Below are 20,565 nucleotides of genomic sequence, written 5' to 3'. Positions count from 1 at the left end.
GTTATTACACTCAGCACCGGTTTCTTTGACCCAACAAAATGGAGGAAAAAGTTGACAACCACTTTGTCTATTTTGCATTAGGCTATTGGCCATCGCTGACAAAATGTTTTTTTGCTCGTTTTCCATGTACAATCCTCTAAACCTAAACCTAGACCTTTCAAAACACAAATATCAATGGGCTTCCTTTCCCTAAAACTTTCTACCGAAGATTGGACTCCTTGTGCCAAAGATTTTGGTTTGCGGAACCAACCAAATCAAGGCAACTAACTCTTATCTCATCGGACCAATGTTGCAGACCAAAAGTGGAGGGAGGAGTAAGCTTTAAGAGGATGGACGACATAAATTGTGCCCTATTTCTCAAACAACGATGGAGACTTCTAAACAACCCAACATTGTATGGGCAAGAGTCCTAAAGGCAAAATACTTTCTGTAATGCAACCTAGAGGGTGGTGATAGGTTGCAACTAGTGGATTTTCCAATTTTTCGGTTGGATTGCAAATACAAGATTAAGTATACAAATTTAAATATAATTGAGAAAATAAATTGAATTTAAACAAATTTGCAAACACACAATCTACAACATAAGGATTTTATAGTGATTCGATTATACATGTCTACATCCACTCTCCTTTTGGCCTCAAAAGAGATTTACACTAGTGATTCTTTTTCAATATGGTGAGTAGAGAATCAAACCCTTACAATCTTTGTTATGGGGAAAGAGCACCCTTTTACAATCTTTGATCAAGAGCAAGAGCACCGTCTTTACAATCTTTGTTCACAAGCAAGAGCACCCTCAACAATATTTGTTCAGGGACAAGAGTACCCTAAACCAATTCTAGTCTACCTAAATTTTAGAATTGAATACAACTAAATACAATAATATGGTTAGATATTATCTAACAAGGGTTGTGACACTTTATCCCTTATGTGAGTATGATATAATGAGAGTTGTATGCCAAAATAGAAATGATATGCACCACCAATGACCTTTCAATAGCCTTCTATCACCTCAAGCTTAGCTTCCACAACTTGCTTAAATGCCTTGGTATGTTTCTCAAGGGTGGAGCAAGGGTGAGAGGCAAATACAATTGAGTTCTTACAATTTGAGAGCTTGAGGGTATTTGGGGAGTAGATGATTCATTGGCAAAGTTCTAGCTCTCAAATGGGGTGAATTGAACTTATATATATAGATGGTCTTTAAGTGCCTTAGCTCAACCCCCAACGGATAGTGTCACATCCACCCAGCCGGTACCCTATTTGGCATACCCAGGAATGTGATCCACAGTCCAAGGATCAAGAATCAAGGGACCATGCCTCCCACATACACGATAACACAATCATGAACAATAATAATCAAGGTAAAAGCAACAGATAATAGATATCATGAATAATATAAGATTCAATTAATCAGAGTGTGGAAATAGATAATATCAATGTGTAAGTATAATCATAAAGATGAGAGAATAAGTGAGAATCACTCTCTCAAAGCAGCGGAAAATGTAGTAATAATCAAGTTAGTTACAATCCCATGTTTCAAAAGTAACCTAGAGAAAGTTAATTACATATCCAATTGTTCCATAATAAACCAGGGAAATGGGGCACTAGACTAGGGTTTCTTCTATCCTAATGATCGTCTCCTCATAGGTGTGGATGAAAAAAGCCCAGCTCTGCCGCTCCCGCACAATCGTGGGGCTAACCCTGGTACGAAGAGTAATCCTCTTCGGCACCAAAACTCTGATCTTCACTAAAGCTACCACCCAAAGGGTAGTATGCGGAATCAAAGTCCGTCTCGAAGAATGTGCTATCAGAGTCTTCAGTACCTACAGGATAATCTAACAACATTTGCACAAAAGGAATGAGTTCAAAGAACTCAGCAAGGCAGTTATTCCATAATTTAAAATCATACAGATTCAAAACATAACATAATGCAATGTGATATGAGACATATGATGTAAATATGATTCTAACTCTATGAATGCTAGTTTCTATGGTAGACATGCTTTAAGTCATAGCACCATACTTTTTTGGGTTGTCAGTCACTCTCCCTCAACCCATTCCGTATCTTGGGAATGCCGTGGAAATTGGGTAAAGTCCTCTCAAACCATGGTAGGGGAATCAGTCACCACTCTCTCACATCACCATTTGGTATAAGTATTGGCGCATGTCACAGTAAAACCTAGCCCAATGCAAGTCATCTACTTAGTCGTATCAAGTCAGATCCAGATACGTCCATTCCTCCCCCCTGGCGATCCTTTCCGGTATCCTTCACACTAGAGTCAAAGTAATCCCAGATTATGGACTCATCAACCCTATTGGTCATCCACAAATAGTAAACGGGAAGCTCTCACGTCCTCTCACAGGTTGGTTACCAGTCTTGAGCGCCCATGAGCCCAAGTCTAGCTATTTGCAGCCCTACCAATAAATGGCCCCTTTCGGGTATCCGTAGCATGGTTTATGTCCTCTCCCGGATTGGTTACCGGTCTTGAGCGCCCATCAAACCATACACTACTACGGGTCGTTCGGTCTCAATGCCCTTCCGATTTGGGTCTGACACGACAAGGACAAACCTAGCCACACAACTAGACAATCCTATGTATGTCATCCAATAACCCGGGAAAGTGTCGATAGGCACCTTCGGAGAACATCCCATACTATTCCCTCCGATGCCCAAGGATAGAAGTGTCAATAGGACACTCCCCAATCCCAAGTTATACTTAGGCAATCACATATTCAAGTCCATCATTTCTCATACATTCAATACATCTTCATGATAAGAATTAAATCATAATATCGAATTGATCCATCATGAATACAAATAACAAGAGTAATAAATCATTCTAACAAGAGTATAATAATTCACAATACTACTGTTCTAAAACGTGTATAACAGTCCTTTAATAATTAAAAGCAACTAAGAGACTATGTTCTTTAAGTATAAGCATCAAACATAAGTTCATGGCCTATATGTTTATGGAGATAACCATCCTTACCTTAGGTTGAGTTGATGATGAATCGAGAATTACCAAGAAATGGTCCAAAAGTAATGTTAAGACCCTAAACAAACATCAATAATAAGTTAGAGAAGAAATCGGGAAGATCGGATGTTAAATTGGTCAAAACTGGCTAAGGTTGTTGTCAGCAGTAACTTTGGTCGACGGTCTTTGGTCGATGGCATCGACCAAAATGTCTTCGGGACAGAATAGTGGATTTTAGTCCGTTGGTCTTCTGGGATTCGGATCGATCCGGAACCTGGAGGAATGCTTAAGAACCGTATGAGGACACTACAAATCAAGGAATTAACATAATCCAATGGTCTAAATAGAAAGCCCCAAATTGAGCTACTAAGTTCAAGAGACAAGCATCATAGCATGAATTGAAATTGATTGCATTGACAATGAAAAGGCATGCATTAGCTAAGGGAACTTATAGAAATTCAATTAGGATCATATGCTAGTGATAAACATGTATATAGCATGCTATATACCTCAGTTTTGTACAAGATGGCATGATGTTAAGAAGAAAATCAAAGAATGTATATGCAAGGCTTGAAATGGGGGCATAACATCAATAGATAGGTAAGAGGATCATAGGTTGAGCAAGAGTGGACACTTGGAGTGATGGTTGCAAGGTTGCAGCACCATCTCCAAGGTCTCAATAGCAAGAGAGGGATAGAATAGAGAGTGGAATGATGAATCATACCTTGTAGTTGTAGATGGAGACAAGAAACTAACAATGAGTTTTGGTGGAGTCTCCTTCACAAATGCCTAGGAGTTGCTTTGGGAAGCTCCCCCCACGTTCTCAGGAGTGAAAATGATTGCAATAGGGCTCAAAACACGAGGCTAGTATAAATAGAATATGGAATATTCCAAAGAATCATTAACTTGTCTAACTAGGCAACTTTGGTCAATGGTCCTTGGTCGATGGCATCGACCAAAGAGGATCGACCAAAAATGTTTCTCGAAGAAAAATCAGGTTTAGTTCAGCAACTTCAGACAGGGACTTGGAGGGCTATACAAGGTCAAATTGAGTGGGGTTTTCTTCTACAATTCAATCAAGAAGTCTAGTTTTGGGGAATACCTTCGGATTGTGCACGGGAGTTCATTAGGTATTTCAACTAAATCATTCTTCTCCGATGTGCAGACTTTCATTAAACACCGACAATGTACTCAAGTAAAGGGTATCATCGTCAATGTCCATGGGTTCAGTCTCCGACTCATAATTATCAATCAAAAGGGTCCATAAGTCTCTTTTACCACCACTTCGGGTCTTTGGACCTAAAAGCAACAGTAGATCCGGGTTAGGGTCAGGGTTAGAATATGGCTGGATATTACAGATAGAAAATGGGCAAATTCTGCCTCAGATGGATCGCCATCTGATTAAAATATAGCAGTTAAAAATAGTTGTTGGAGCTCAAACGGATCGGCTTCTGATCAAACGGAGCGCCTTCTAATCAGACGGAACTCCATCTGCAGCCCAGTGGCACAAGATCGGATTTTAAGGGATTTAGGTTCTTCTAATTGTCCTCATGTCCTCATACACTCTCCGAACATGTCTTAGTTCAATCTAATGACATGATGCACAAGGTTTTGATGCAAATGAGTGCAATTACATTTATATATGCACGAAGATGTCCTAGTACCATATTTGCTAAGTCTTCTTGCTTGAGTTTGAGTTGATGTTCTTGAATCTTCTTGTACTCCATTCTTCATGCTCATATTGAGTTAGACTTCATGTCCATCTTAGCTTGGTCTTGGCCTTGAGCATCATGCGATAAATTGGATTTGGTCCACTTGTTGTTATATTGAACTTGACATATACAATTTAATAGAGCCATTAGTAATTCATATTTTGTTATCATCAAAACTAATGGAGGCAATTGGCAATGCTAACATGTCATTTCCCAATACTTTTTAGACTCATCCCTCTTTGATCCAAAGGTGAAGAAAAAGAGGGGATCTTGGATCTGGAACAACATTTGTAGCACCTACCTCTACTTCAAACTATGATCTTAAGGAAGGTCAGCCACAGGAAAAATACTTATTTCTAGTTCGATCCCTGGGTATGGACAACAAATGATCATACAATGGGCATCCCAAATTTCAAACTATGGCATAGGAAAGCTACGGTTGAGGAAGCTATGAATTCTTTTGACCAATTAAACATGGGGTCAATCTCTAACTCTATTTGTTTACATCAACCCCATTCCCCCTCTCTATGCTACAGTCTATCTAATTATCCCTCTCTTAGGATTCATGGCTATCTCTTATTTCAAAAAATTCACCCTCTCTATGCCACAATCTATCTAATTATCCCTCTCCCCAGGATTCATGGCTATTTCTTATTTCAACAAATGGTGAATTTTCTATTAAACTAGTAGAAAAAGCCTTGTCAAAATACATAACTTTGCATCGCAAAATAAGCACTTAGGATGGTGGCCTTTTGTGGAAATTACCACTTCATCCTAAGTTTAAATCCTTTTATGGCATCTCTTGAATGCAGGATTACCAGTCAAGACTTTCATCTCCCAATGGACGAACTCATCACCAATGTGAAATATGTGGCCACTCTGACGAATCAATATGGCACAATTTCCTTTCATGCAATTGGATTAAGAGGATTTGGGAGGTGGGACCACTAGGATTAAGGACGCAGCACCTTAATCACAACTCTTTTCTCAATTTATGCAACTCCATATTTCTAAACGCAAACCTTAATAAGGCTACAAATATGGTTTTTCTCAATCTTTATAATATTTAACATGCTCTATATGGATAAAGAAAAAACTCAAAGGTTTGTAACAATAAAAATCCTGATCCAGTAAGGCTATTGAACAATGTAATATATGGATAAGAGATTTGAAATTACAAACGAAGAATCTCAATGAACTTCAAAGGAACCATGATTTAACAAAAGAAACCCTTAATTTGAAATTACAAACAAAGAATCTCAATGAACTTCAAAGGAACCATGATTTAACAAAAGAAACCCCTTACCCTTGCTTTTGTTCTATTAAAAATGATATTCACTTATCTACGCTAAGGTGTGCGGGGCATCGAATGAACATCTGAATTGCATCAAATGGAGTGTGGAACTTCTTTGGAATAACAATATCCAATTTCTAAGCAAATAGAAGCAACAAGCTGGAACCATCATGAAGGTTTTGGTATGGGTGTAAACGGACCGGATTTAGATCAGATAGAGATCAGATAGTGGTAATACCATATCCACATCCTATTATATTCGAACGGATTTGGAAAATATCCTATCAAGTTTCGGATGGATTCAATCAGCTTCGGATGATAATCGGATAATTATTTTTTAAGTAGATTCTTCTAAATGGACATGAATACAGATTGAATATAAGTTTTCAGCTACTTGTTTACATATTTACCCTTTTATTTGTGAGGGCTAGTTTTGAAATTTAAGAATTTAGTAACTTTGGTAGCTTAGTAGAAAATCTAGAAAAATAGTCACAATCTCACATATAAAAAAATAATAAAAATTAGAAAATAAATCTAAATACTTAACTTAATTAGATAATTTTATCGAACGGATAATAATCGATAAAAAAGGGTAATACCATATCTGCAACCTATTAGTAATTGGATGGATTTGGATACCCATAAACGAATGCGGATGCGAATTCGGTTATCCATTTACACCCATAGGTTTTGATAGTTGGCATTTTAGACGGAATAGAAACAACGCACAAAGAAGAGATACAAATACACGAAATTTGATGCGATGAAGAGGAGATACGATTACTACAACAAGGGAAGAATGACAAATCCATGTCCTCCAAAAATGATCCCCATTTTGGCAGCAAAAGTTTCAATATTAGGAACAATGTCCTGTGTAAATTTTTAAATCCTACATTCCAAAACAATGGCTACAAAAGTTAACAGTAGTAAATGCCGTCCGCACTAGTATGACTAAATATGTTTTTCACTATTAATATTTTCCTTTATCAAAAAAAAAAAAAGAAAAAAAAGAAGAAGAAGAAGAAGAAGAAGAAGAAGAAGAAAGAAAAAGAAAAAAAAAAAGAAGAAGAAAGAAAGAAAGAAGAGAGTATATGTTCCACTTGGATGGGAATCTTTCGTTTCACAAGACATACTGGGCTCTAACAGCAAGTTAGAGCCTTCTGTACTCTAAAGCATGAGCCCAAGAAACAAATTTCCAAGGCTAAGCTTTTGTAGGTGGACAAGTTTAGTCATTATAACCCTGATCAAGTTACGGATCCATGATACAACAGCTTTTAATAGCTACCTTTTTAACCTTAAGGAAGACAATTCTGATTTATGACCAGTCTTGAACATGGACAGTAAGGACCTTGAAAACATACATAATGAAAACCTTAACATCCACATTTACACATCCTAGACCATTAACAATTTCAATTTACACATCAGAAGCCAGATATGATATTTCTGTTGGAAACTCAGAATGATGTTCAACTTAGTGTAACACGCTTTATGGGTATCTGCAAGCTAGGTGTCTCCGTTCCAACCCAGTTCACTTGTTCATTTAGTGGTGAAACTTTGGGCCTCATACATGGAGTGCTCCACGCCCTCGGAGAAGGCTACGATGCAGTAGTTGCTGAATCGGACTGTTTGGAGCTCATCACATGCCTTAGGAACCAAGGAAGAGGCTGTAGAGCTGAAGCTCAAGTGATTATTGATGATATTTTGTACCTTGCATCTAAGTTCGTTAGGTGCTCTTTCTCTTTTATTTATAGGGAGTCCAACTCAGTTGCGGATTCCCTCGCTAGGAAGGCTATTTCTCTCTCGAGCGAGTTGATTTGGCCGCTTTCCACCTCTTGGCTCCAAGACGCTTGTGCCTTGGATGCCCTGCTGTAGCTCGTTTTCTGTTTCCTTGAATGAATGTTTGATTACCAAAAAAAAAAAAAAAACTTCTTATGGGGTCTAATATGCACCAAGTACTTGATGAAGTAAGACTGCTAAGACACTGTCACTAACCACAGCTGATAGCTTGCAACCAAAAGAAAAAACACCGCAGCTGAGAGCTGATTACACAGGAGCTAATCCTGAGGTTCACTTTTCAATAAATTGAGGGGAAGTACAATGGAAAATAACAAGAATGAATGCAGAAGTGCCCACACACAAGGAAACTCAGCATGAAAATTTTAACATTATAAGACACCCAGCATGACAATGTCATAGCTTCATCTTGCAACCTATAATTCAAATCAAATCTCTTTGGCTTTAATTTTTTTGGGGGTGAACGGTGTGTTTGCTGCTGGGAGTATTGGCCTCAGAGAGATGAGGAGACCGAAACTATAGGTTACAATAGAGTTCAATGAACAACTCAGATAAGGGACTTGAAGCTGATTTGCACCAAGCTAGGAGAACCTGGTTCTTGTGCTAGGAAGTGCTGCAACACCACCATGACGAATGGACTCCTTGTAACTCCACTCCATATTTTCTTCATTCCTAGAAGCTGTAAATAATTAGTTGGGGTGAGTGCTTCCACATCCTCATATGCAAACCGTTATTCATGATAACAAAAAAATAATAATAATAATAAAAAGAGTTCTGACTGCAGGCAAATTTAATGATGGAAAACAACAACCAGAGGCCAGAATACTGTTAGCTGAACATGAAATAAGTGGTCTTTTGCATGAACAAAATAAAAAAGTGACCTCGTAGATCACTTCTTTCTTCCTTCAGGGAACTGCGTTGGGAAGTACACAATAAATACAGGAAAGAAGGTCATCAACCAAATTATAGGTTTAAAAAGTTGTTGGATAATACACAGTTAAACATTTCACACCTAGATTACAGGCAGAGGGATGTCATACAACAAGTCAACAGAGGCTATCTTGTTGATATTTGATCAGTCAGAAACTCCCCTGAAGCAATTTTGATATCACAACAATTAAAATAAAGGTTGTCAAAAAGGCGTACTTGAGTTGCAATAAACCCTGCCCCCCACCCATGTCAGTTTCTTTGTTTGGAAGGTCATTCATCATGTCCAGGTAGATGCTCTGGTCCAACCCATGAGGGTCCCATATGCTTTTGATTGCCTCTACTCTGTTCTTCAGCATTGGAGTATTAGCCGTAAGTTATGGCAGAGTGGACCTTCCAATTTTTTCAGTACTACATTGGTCAGTTTGCATATAACCTTTCCACCAAACACTCAGTCAGTGTAACCTAGATTAAATCAGTAGTTTGGCTTGGCTAATAAGGCTATAGCCTTGCAAATATGCTTTTCTGAAGTAAAGGTCTCCATCTAAAACATTTTATTTTATTTTTTTCTGTGAGAAGGAAATCGTTGATCCATAGATGGTTGAAGTTAAAGCCTATGTTCTCACCAAAATTAAAAAATGTCAAGCCTTGAGACATCATTATAACTAAACTGCAAAAGCCTCTAACTCACTTTACCAAGCTAAATGTTGATAGTGGGTGGAGTTGTGATGTTATTCCAGGTTCAATGTGGATTATAGGTTATCTAAGGGCCCACTGGTATAACAAACATCTCAAAATAAAGGTTAACGGGAACTCTATAAATACATGGAGCAGTACAGGACCCTTACTAAAGCACACAACATAATTAGGAATTAAGGGTAATCAGGTCCCAAATCTACACCTACCCCTCTCACCTTAACATGCTAGTGCACAAGCTACCAAAGCTAGTACACACAGTTGTACCTCCAGAACCAGGTTCATATATTACATGCATGCCAACACCTATCCTTCATTATGTGTATTCATTCGTATTTTCATATACTCTTTTTTAGCATCACCCTTACTCTTTCAAAAGATGCATTCAGATGCTTCAATTTTGTGACTGCGAAAGGAGAGGTATTGATGTAAAGCCCCCCCCCCCCCCCCCGGGCACCCAAAACTACAGAAACAGACAAAGGAAAGAAAAAAAGAAAGATGACCCAAAAGGCCCAATTCAAAGCCAGCCAAATACCCATTTGGTCATTTTTCCAGCCCTTTTGGGGCTCAAAGGGGTCTGGTTGGAACCCCCTTGATCCAAGGGTAACAGATCTATCTTTAATTTTTATTTGGATTAGTATTTGTGAATTATAATTGAGTCCTAGTCAGTGTGGGAATCCTGAATGGAATCCATTTTAAAGTGAGATTCCTTTTGAATAAGGAACTTTAGTAGTGCAAGTTGTTTTTTTGCTTTTTTTTTTCTTTTTTTTTTAAATTCCTTTTTGTGGTTATTATTTATCAAGTTGTAAAGGGAATCCTAGTCTATTATGGATTCCCTAGTTCAATCAAGTTAGGGTTCCTTATTTGAGCCTAGATTTTTTCCCCGCAATTGAAAGGCTATATATAGCCCACCCTATTTCATTGTAAAGGGAGCTGATTTGATGAATAACAATTTCTGTTTGGAGGCAAACAATGCCGTGGTCTTCTTAGGAGGGCCACGAAAAAGAATCTTCTTCAATTTCAGCAATCAATCTTCAAGCTCCATCAACCTTCTTTAACTACAGCAGCTCTACAACCTAATCCAAGTACAGCAACAAGAGCCCTTCCCTACCCTGTGACTTCATCAAGACCCCACCCCCAACCCTCCTCTTTCCACCATTGCAGCCACCAAGAAACCCCCCCCCCCCTTACACCCCCTGCATTCTTCCCTAAAGCCCTCCCCCACCCCTGTGATACCCCCTAGGCAGCAGCACCCCCTCCCCCTTTTTTTTCTTGGCTAGCTTTCTTGCCCCCTTCCTGTCTTGTGGCAGATCTGAAAACCAGAAATGAAAAGAAAGACAAAAGAAAAGAAAAGAAAAGAATTAAGAAAGGAAAGAAAGAGAAAGAATCCAAAGACTGCCCAAGAACTTACCCAGAACCTTTCCTTCAATTAGAGATAGCTCTCTAATCCTTCCTATATCCAACTCTAGGCTTCCTTTCCCTTCCCAGTAATTTTAGGTATCTCCCTACCCATATTGGTCCAAATTATCTCATTCTTCTTCCCCATCAACCCTAGGATAATTTTTAGTCTTCCCAAAATCATTCCATGGGATATTGTTACAACCCTAAAACCCTAAAACCCTGCAAACCTTCAACAGCTCTTCATAAGTATTCCTTGTTACCCTAAATCAACCCATTAGGAATTTGGTGATTATTTGCTGGATCAATAAGTAGATTCTAGAGTAACCCTAAATTCTAAGAAAATATTTCAAGACACCCTAACCCTAGAATTGGGTTACTTCAGGTATTCCAGAAGAATGGAGGGAACACTCTAGAGATGTTTTGGGCCTACTGGGTGGACAGGTTCAAATAGAGGAAGGATCAGCAGTGTTCCTCAAGGGTTTACATGAATTTAACAAATGTTCCTGGGACCCATTAGGAGGACAAATTCAAGTAGAGGGACCACCAGTGGTTTTTCTAGGGTTCAGATGTATATATTACACAAGCCCAAACACCTTCTTGTGAAGGGAGAATCCACTTTTATGATTGTGTGGCTAACCCAAACAGGAAGGAGGTCATGGAGATTGACACCTTAACCAGGAATGCAAGATCCTTGTGATTCCAAATGAACATGATGCAATCCCTGCCCTACTTGAAGCTCTAAATTATGTTGTAGAAGGTGGTTCAGATCTGATTTCAGGACTAAGGGTTTATGGAAGTTAAAATTCCGCATAATTTCTTAGAGAAGGCGGCAAAGTGCAGAATTCTTCAAGGGGAAGAGGGGAAGGGAACCTGTAGGGCAAGGAAGGGTGGGGACGGACTAATGGGGTCATGGGAAAGTAGGGGAGTTATGGGGGAAGTCAGGGGCTTAGGAGTGCGGCAGCAAGGTCAGGGCGTGGGGCATGGTGCATAGGTCAGGGGAGGGGCTGGGGCATGGGTGCAATAGCCTAGGGAGATGGGGGAAGGGGTGGGGAACTTCTGTACTTACTTGTAAACTGAAAGGCTTGCCGGAACTGTGTGAATGCTTGGAGAAAAAGATGGAGAACTCAAAAGTGCAGAAAATATAACAAATACCCAGCCGCAGGTCACCCCTAGGGATCCCACAACTCTCACAGTCATTTCTTCAATCAAATCAAGCCAACTGATTACATCTACTCTAGGCTATTTATAGCCTTCAAAACCAAACTGACTCAAGTTAGGATTCCTTAACTGATCAGGATCCAACTACTTTAATGCTTGGACTCTAAAAAAGACTTACTAATTAAGGACTCAAATAACCAACTCCAAACAGAAAACAACTCTAAAGAAAAGATCCCTTTGGACAAGGAACCCTCTCACAACCTACTAACAAACCTTATCAAAACCAACCGACTGACTCTTAAATAACTCAAAATTGACAACCAAAATAAAATCCCTGGGGATTGAGGGGAGTAAAACTAGATCCATATTTAGCCATAAAAGCCACAGGGTAAAATTACCAAAATACCCCTGGGGTATTCAGCCAGCTTTAAGAGACTTCTTTGGATCTCATTTTTGGGCCAAGTTTTTAGGGGGTCCAACCCACATTACATTAGAACATCTTACTTATCTTGGGTAATTGTTTGTTGGCTTATGTAGAGGTCTTCATGGTATTGTTGGTTGTGTCCTGATAAAATACCTTTAGTCCAATCAGGGAAAAAAATCCTACCAGACAAAATCGTCAATCTCAAAGTGAATATAGTGCAGACTTAAGGCCTGCTATGGTAGGCTTCACTAAGAGTATTAAAAGAACAGGAAAAAGAAATGGGAAGTGGAAAATCACACCCACAGCTTAATATTCAAATAATGCAACCCTGGGAATAGGCAGCTACAATGGGCCTTCACAGAGGGAAAATTACACTAATATGAAGCAGAGGAAGAGGGACATCACATATGAGAGGCAGAGGGGGAGAAGAGTGCAAACACACACAACTACACAGGCTCTCAAAACTGTTAACTTAATTCTGTCTAACGATAGGGATTACATCATAATTAAGAGATTTAAAAAACTTACCAATTTCCTTAGAAACTAATTCAAACTAGGAGACTAAAAGTAATTAGAAACTACATATCCTACAAATTCAACTTCTAAAATAAAAGAAGCTAGAAGACATTATTCACCAAATATATAGATTCCTAAAATTCTAACAAACTCATGACTCAAGCTAGACCCAGGTCCATCTTCGTCTGGAAACCAAGCCGGGTTTGGTTTGGTCCGAGGCTGTGTTTTTGCATCAACTCTCCCAATGTTGACAAAAGAATCGCCATGAATTTTTGTAAAGTAAAAGAATCCACACCATGTGATTGGCAACCACAAATAACGACTTTGATGGAACAATTGTCCAACAAATCTTTGGGTCAACCAGTGTATGGTCATTAGCAAATGACATCCTCTTTAACAGGAATCTACTCATGCAGCTTCACAACCTAAATTGGACCATCAATCAATTTTTCAATTTCATTGTTGATCGGAATGTGTACGTCAATTTGATCCTTGCCTTCAATCTCAACATCTGATTCATCGTCTGACAATTGTAGCATGTTTGATATCGTATCATAGAAATTGTTGTGAATATTCGCAACCTCCCCAAGACATGTTGTCAAGTTTGAAAGTTTTATTTGCCCTTTACAGAACCCATCACAAATTGAAAGGAATAAAGCATCCCCAATCTCCATGCAGCAGGTTTAATATAACAAGGTAATAAAATGAAATCTATACAAAGAAAACTCAAAAGCAAAGAGGTGAATGGAAAACCAGCAAATAAACCCCAAATTAGATAGAATAATGATAACTTTTAATTAGTCAAAACTAGAGAGGTGATTGCAGAATTGTAAATATTGGAAATACGATTAGAAAAAAGTGGGTTTAATCTCAAAATAAATTTTTTTATTTTGGGGGTACTCTGTTTATTAGTGTTTTGAGGGGGGGGGGGGTGTTTGACAATTTGGTACCAAGGGGAAAAAGATAAAACAGGGATGAGGCTTTTTGTTTATTTCACTACTGTTGGTGTATCAAAGGGTTAGAAACGACAGAGTGATGAGGAAAGAAAAGGGACAGAAGTAGTCCTATAATGATGGGCTTCACAGAGAGAGAACTAGAAGAACAGGAAGAAGAAAGAGGAGGGAAAAATCACATTCACACAATCAGAGCACAGAGTCAGCAGCAAACTTCAATTTTCAGAACACAAAAACTGAGAAATCCTCACACAGTTACAAGAATAAATAGGCAATAAGCCTTCCATAAAAAAAATGAAACCTAACTAGAATAGAAACAACTGAAAAATGAAACTAACTATTATTTTTCATATTGAAAATAAGAAAATTTTCCAATACAACCGCATGCAATCAACCCACCATAAAGTAAATAACTATTAATAATATTATTAGTTCCAGCCCTTTACAGACCAGATAGGGCCAGCCTTGGTCTGGGTCTCTAAAGTGGCCATCGTGCTCCAGCCAAAAAAAAAGGCTACTGTATCAAAGCATTCACATTCGTGTAATACATCAGAAATTCTATTTCTGTTTTTGTTTTACAAATAACTGCATTAATACAACCTACTAGTCCAATCACAGATCAGAAGTGACTTGTATTGGGCACTCTATCTATAAGCAGTTTAATGGCTTGGGTTGCTTCTTCTCGTATTTTCCAGCATTTTCTACAGATTTTCTGCTGCAATGCCTAATCACATTCTAGTGCTGTTCAGGTTTTCCTTCCCTGCAACCAATCTATTCTCACTTTAAATATTTATATATATTAACCAAATCATGTGTGAAAAAAGTAAACATGAAGAGGAATAGTTGTTCAACTACAGAAACAAGCAATGTAACAAAACCAAATAGTTAAAGGAGTAGTATGGTAATTAGCTAATGTCACATTTGGACAATTGCAACACTTTTGAAAAAATAACATGACCGAAAAGAATCAATTAAAAAAATTAAGCGTACCAATATGTGAAAATTTGAACAAAAAAAAACGAATATAAATGTATAGAAAGGTTAAAGAAGTAATACCTAGCGTCCGAAGTAAGAAGGCATTGGTCCCATCAACCCAAGACCAGGTTGAGACCTTGTTGCTGCACTTGCTACCGCAGAGGACTGACTCAATTGGGCACTCTGGTAAGCCCCCAACCCTTGCAAAGCTGCCTGAGGATCATAACTTCCGATCACACTTGGACTGAAGCTATTGATACTTGTCTGACCGGCATAGACTGCACTCAATCCTGCTTTTGGAGTCCCATTTCGATTCACAGAAGGAGACAATCCACTACCAACAGAGGGAGTCATAGCTGTATGATTCAATGATGCACTCTGTTCAGGATTCAACACACCCATCCCTGGATTCTGACCAACCATAGCCGCCGGATTATAACTCGGGTACATCATTCCCGGATTGAATCCCCTTGCATAAACAGCAAGATCATTCGGTGGCAATGCTGCAGAACCAGCTGCAACCGTTGGCTGACCTTCGCCGGCTCTATGACACTGTAACATGCAACCCTCAAACATTTTTAGTGGCTCCTCTAATGCCTTCCTACTTCCATCTTGAGTCTTATACACAAAAGTCGCGGAACCCTTAAACTTCCCAGTGTTCTGATCAAAACCCAGTGGCCCTTCTTCTATCTCCCCGTATTTAGCGAAGAAAGCTCGAAGCTTGTCTGGGTTTATATGCGGGCCAATATTGGCTACATAGATCTTACGACCAGTTGCATCCCTTGCGGGTTGATTCGTCACCGGACCCGCCGAGGCTAGCTGGCAAGCAGTCATGCGGCTCCCAACCTTCTTCTGAGGCTGCTTAAGGGCCTTTCGAGCTCCCTTAGTGGTCTTGAAGAGCACAAATCCATATCCCTTGGACTTTCCCGTAAGCTTATCAGTGACAACATTGCATTCTTCAATCTGACCAAATTCTTTAAAAACTGAAACTAGGGTTTCAGAGGTGGCGTCCCAACCGAGGCCATGAACGAATATTTTGCGATGAACGGTGTCTGTTTCTACGGCTTTGCTGATGTTAGAGATGACCGAGCGGTCCTTGAGAGCAGCTTCTTTGAGAATTTCAATTAGTTGGTCTTTCCCGAATGGCTCCAAGAGCTTACGAATTTTTTCCCGCTTTGAAGCTTCGTCTTCTTCCTCTTTTTCTTCGTCGTCTTCATCATCATCGTTGTCCCCTTCCTCTTCTTCAGATGAAGATGCTTCTACTTCTTCTTCCTCTTCCTCCTCCTCCTCCTCCTCCTCCTCTTCTTCTTCTTCTTCTTCTTCTTCTTCTTCTTCCTCTACTTCTTCCTCCTCCTCCGGCTCCTCCTCTTCATAGGATTGATCTTCGGAGTCGCAGGTTTTTAGCTTTTCATCCTCATCGGAAGAAGAAGATTGTTGTGGTTTGGAAGCAACCTTTCTCTTCCTCGCCATTGGATTACAAAAACAAACAGATCTCTTTTGCCTTTCGCTACAAATTAAACGCTCTAGGGTTTTGTAACCAAAATGAACAGGACTTGCAGTGCCGAAGGTTGAAACAGACTCGCTACCAGAGTTTCGGGGACTCGGGGGCTGAGGTGATAAGCGTGTTTGGTGAGCATTAGTCCTTTTGGATTCAGATTTGGTCTAGTTCATGAACCACTGGTTCTCCTAGGTTGTCAATGGGTCGGGTTGGACCTGGTTTCACTAAGCCCAAGCCTAAAATCCTAGTGACCTAAATCATTACCAAGACCCAATCCGTATTAGGGCTAAGATACACTGAACCCAGCCCAACCCTGTAAGGGTTAATCCATGAAGTTGCCAACCCGAGTTGACTCAGATTAGGTTTGGTTGGGTCAGGCTGACCCTGAATAACGCTATTCTTATCTAGCCATGTGTTCCGTGTTCTGTTCCAGTCAGGAGTTATTCCACTGTTCTTCATAATAGTTTATTCTCTGTTTTGGCCCTAAAATTTGCCAACAACCCTTTGTTGTGCCGTTAAACCTTTGACTCACCGTTTGGGATTTTCTGTGGTAAGAGAAGAGAAGAAAGCCGTCTTTAACACGATCAAAGAAACCTGGACCGGGAAGAAGGCTAGAAGTCCAAGTTCGAAAGAAAATGATCGTTGCCAAAACGGGGCATCTCTCTACCCCTCTCTCTCTTCTCATTTTCTACCTCCCTTCATTATTCATTCATTCTTCTTCTTCTCTCTCTTTCATCTTGGTGCCCCTGAAGCTCTGAGAAGCAACTGCAGATTAGCAGAACAAGTTTCTTTGGTTTCCTATTTTTCGGCGAAATCAGGAATCAAGCTTGGTGCCCCCAGTTTCCTCATTTTTCCGGCGAAATCCAATCGATATTTTCCACAAATCTCGGCGAACTTTCGCCGAGAATTCAGGGTTTCGTTGGTTTCGCCAAAATTAGCTAATCCGGCCCGGGGTTGTTCCTTCATAATAGTTTTATTCTCTGTTTTGACCCTAAAATTTGCCTAAATTGTTGGAGTTTTTTATGTGAAGAAAACATTAACTAAGATCTACCTATCACCTTTACATTGATTTTATTATTACTTTATCCTATGTACTTTTTAATATCACTAATTCACTATTTAACTTTTCCTATAATCATTGATGTCTCTACTGTTAAGCTTTGTTAGTTTATGATGATGTGGCATCTTTATATTTTCTTAAAAGATCATAAAATAATCCTGGAGTTTTCTTTTACTTATTTACCATTTGGTCAAGTTACAATATTATCATTTGATTAACTATGGGAAAAATTAACTATAAATCTATTTTCTTCTACAAAAAAAATTGTCGAAATAAATGAAAGATATGATCGAATAAATCTCAAAATAGAAAACGAAGATGATGAATAAATTTGTTTTCTTCTCTACAGAAAAATGCTCAAATAAAGAAAAGAAATGATTGAATAAAAAATTCAAAATAGAAAACTGAAGATGAAGAAAGTAAATCCGTTTCCTTCTCAAAAGAAAATGCTGAATAAAGCAAAAAAGTAATCGAATAAAACCCAAAATAGAAACTGAAGATGAGGAAAATAAATCAATTTTCTTATATTGCTTTTACAGACAATTGCACAATTTGATTTGGGTTTCAAAAGCATAGACCATAGAGCTACTAAAATTGACATTGAAGAAGTGGAAAGACTACTTTTGACAAGCATGATATATAAAGGGGAAGAAAGTACATGATCCAATTCTTTTGGTAAAAATACTTAATTCTGTTAATTGAGTTCGAGAGCTTCGATTTGCATCCTTCTCTCCTTTAAAACCTTTTGCTCCCATAGGCCATGGATTTTACATCGTTCAAGGTCAATACCTGAAACTCTCCTTCTCCTCGGTTTTCTTCATTTATTTCACTATGTTTGTTGTTTTTTCAAAATTTAGGGATTTGCATGCTGTTATTTTCTTCGCTTGCTTATCTTGATTTTGTTCAGCACATGCATGATGCTTTTCTTGGAAATATGTTACTACTTAGATCTGTTCTATGCATTTATCTTTCTTGCAGAGCTCGATAAGATCGCTTGAGCAAGGTTTAAAGTATCGGTATCGAGTATCGTATCGGTCAGGTGATTTTAAGAGACGTATCGTCCTGTATCGAGTATTGTATCACTCTGGCTAATGTATTTTAATGTAATTCAATGGAGACACGTATCGAGATGTATCGTATCGGTTGGGTCAAATATGGATACGTATCGGCTAGTATCGTATGGTATCGTGGGATACTTTAAACCTTGCGCTTGAGTATGAATCGCCATAGACACAACTCATCACCTGATCCCGTTTCTCCCCTCTAAAGTTATGAGCCCCTTCATCTCCCCTTCCTTCTGGAGACTCCTCTCTGATCTTGACGGCGATAGGCTTTCATTAGGTCTACTGATTAGCAGCCATCATCTCCTAATCTCTCTTTGGCCTCACTTCCTGTGTACATTCATCTGTCTCTTCACTTCCTTTCGGTCTATATATCTTTAGCGATGGATTTGTTCTCCTTACCCCTTTGAATACCTACATCAGTTATTTGACAAGATTAGTGTTAGTAAAATAGTGGTCAAGTCCTTTGTGGTTAAGGTTGTTATGGCAAACCCATCCCCAACATCCTCTATCTCCCAATTACACTATGATTTTCTTCATTTCCTCCCAAATGACCCTAATGCTGAGAGATTAGCTGCTGACTTTGCTGCTAAACTAGACCTCCTTGTTCGTCCTATTAGCAAAGTTACTTTGTCATCACAAAAGCTCAATGAGGTGAAGCAGGATATCAAGTATACCATTATTGGTTGGGTTCCTGATGGCATCCATATTACATACTCTGAGCTCCAAAAGATGGTGCATGGTGGTTGGAAACCAAAATCAGTGAAAGTGGAGGGTTACCATCTTATCGAAGGAGCTATTGACAGATTCATTGTTCAATTTGCTCGAGCCAGAGACATGAATGTGGTCTTGTTCTCTCGGCCTTGGTATTACAAGAATCATATCATCTTCATGCAGCCCTGGGATCAATCCATACAAGCAAACCTCTCCACCTTTTCCTTTGGAATCACGTGGGTTCAGATCACAAACCTTCATTGGAGTCTGCAAAAAAAAAATGAAATCCTTCATGATTTATTTTCAGCTGTTGGTCATGTCTTGGAAATAGAGAACCCTAAAGGTCCTATAACTTCAAATAACCTTCCTGCGGCCAGAATAGCCATCCCTCTGAACCTTGATCTTGTCACATCTGTTATTTTTTAGATAACCCCCAACAAACACCAAGTGATTTATTTTAGTTTTGAATATCTTCCTACTAATATTTGCCACAACTACATTAGAATAGATTACAAAAGTTGTGGTTTTCCCTTTAAGACATCAAAAGAGCTGACCCAATCCATCTCTTCGGCTAAGGCAGCAGATAACCTCAAGCTCCTTATGCCAAAAGCTGCCATTCCAATAAGAAGAATGAGTCTTCTGGGAGAAATTCACAAAATCTATGATGATCTTTTTCTCGGATCAATTCCCTTTAATCCCACTGATTTGGAAGGAATCCCTAACCGTCCTATTGAAGCTTCATATACTAAAGAAAGGCAATTGTGTATCCTGAAAACTTTTCTTTGGATGACTCACACTTTCAATCTAGAAATCCCTAGATACCATACCTTGAATGATCCAATTCCAATCAACATCATTAGACCCTTTAAGGACCGAGAGCAATCCAATGCCCAAAGCCCACTAGAATTTGAAGACATGGAGTTCTCCATCTCACAGCCCCTTGAATACAATTCACAGCACCAACCAACCTTACCCTAGCACCCCCAACAGCAACCCAGATCAACACATCATACAACTCTACATCACCATCACTAACTCCACTCCTTCAACATGTCCAATGGATGTTATAGCAGGTTCAAAGCCAAGGATTTTCACTCAATATAACTGAACCACACTCTGCAGTTATTGGTGATGACAGTTCAAAATTCCTAAACAAGCCTGCTGAGGCTAATCTGACCCAGAGATTCTCCCCTCCACCTTCATACAAAACAAAGTGTACCATCAAAGAGATTGGCGAGAATTCTCAAAATTCTGGAATTGATCTGAAAAAGTAGAAACTCAATCAGTCTGATTATGAGATGGTGATGGCAGACCAGAAATTGCCATCTAAGAAGCCATGATTGCCTTTTGTTTGAATTGTCGAGGACTAGGCCTTTCCTCGACTCAAAGGGAGATTAATGTCAA

General features: G+C 39.1%; 1 protein-coding gene across 2 annotated transcripts; it reads right to left on the bottom strand.

The window, feature by feature from the left end:
• Window positions 1-7,985: 7,985 nt before the first annotated feature.
• Window positions 7,986-16,437, bottom strand: LOC149002413 (UBP1-associated protein 2B-like). 2 transcript variants are annotated; one of them, XM_089137451.1, is made up of 2 exons: window positions 14,910-16,437; window positions 7,986-8,457 (listed from the first exon to the last, which is right to left on the bottom strand). In XM_089137451.1, the coding sequence occupies exon 1, from the start codon at window positions 16,296-16,298 to the stop codon at window positions 14,910-14,912; it is 1,389 nt and encodes a 462-aa protein (XP_088993577.1). In that variant the 5' UTR covers window positions 16,299-16,437; the 3' UTR covers window positions 7,986-8,457. The 2 variants fall into 2 exon arrangements, with proteins under 2 accessions (XP_088993577.1, XP_088993576.1); XM_089137450.1 differs by having other exon boundaries at window positions 7,986-8,450; window positions 14,910-16,381.
• Window positions 16,438-20,565: the final 4,128 nt, after the last annotated feature.

Source organism: Hakea prostrata, chromosome 10 (genome assembly GCF_041222555.1).
Source record: "Hakea prostrata isolate BN-2017 chromosome 10, UWA_Hpros_2, whole genome shotgun sequence".
NCBI lineage: Eukaryota > Viridiplantae > Streptophyta > Magnoliopsida > Proteales > Proteaceae > Hakea > Hakea prostrata.
The sequence above is the reverse complement of the archived record's forward strand: the minus strand, read 5'-3'. Positions and strand labels throughout refer to the sequence as shown.

Excerpts from the sequence above, each read along its gene's own strand:
- LOC149002413 (XM_089137451.1), bottom strand. The coding sequence starts at position 16,298 with ATGGCGAGGAAGAGAAAGGTTGCTTCCAAACCACAACAATCTTCTTCT.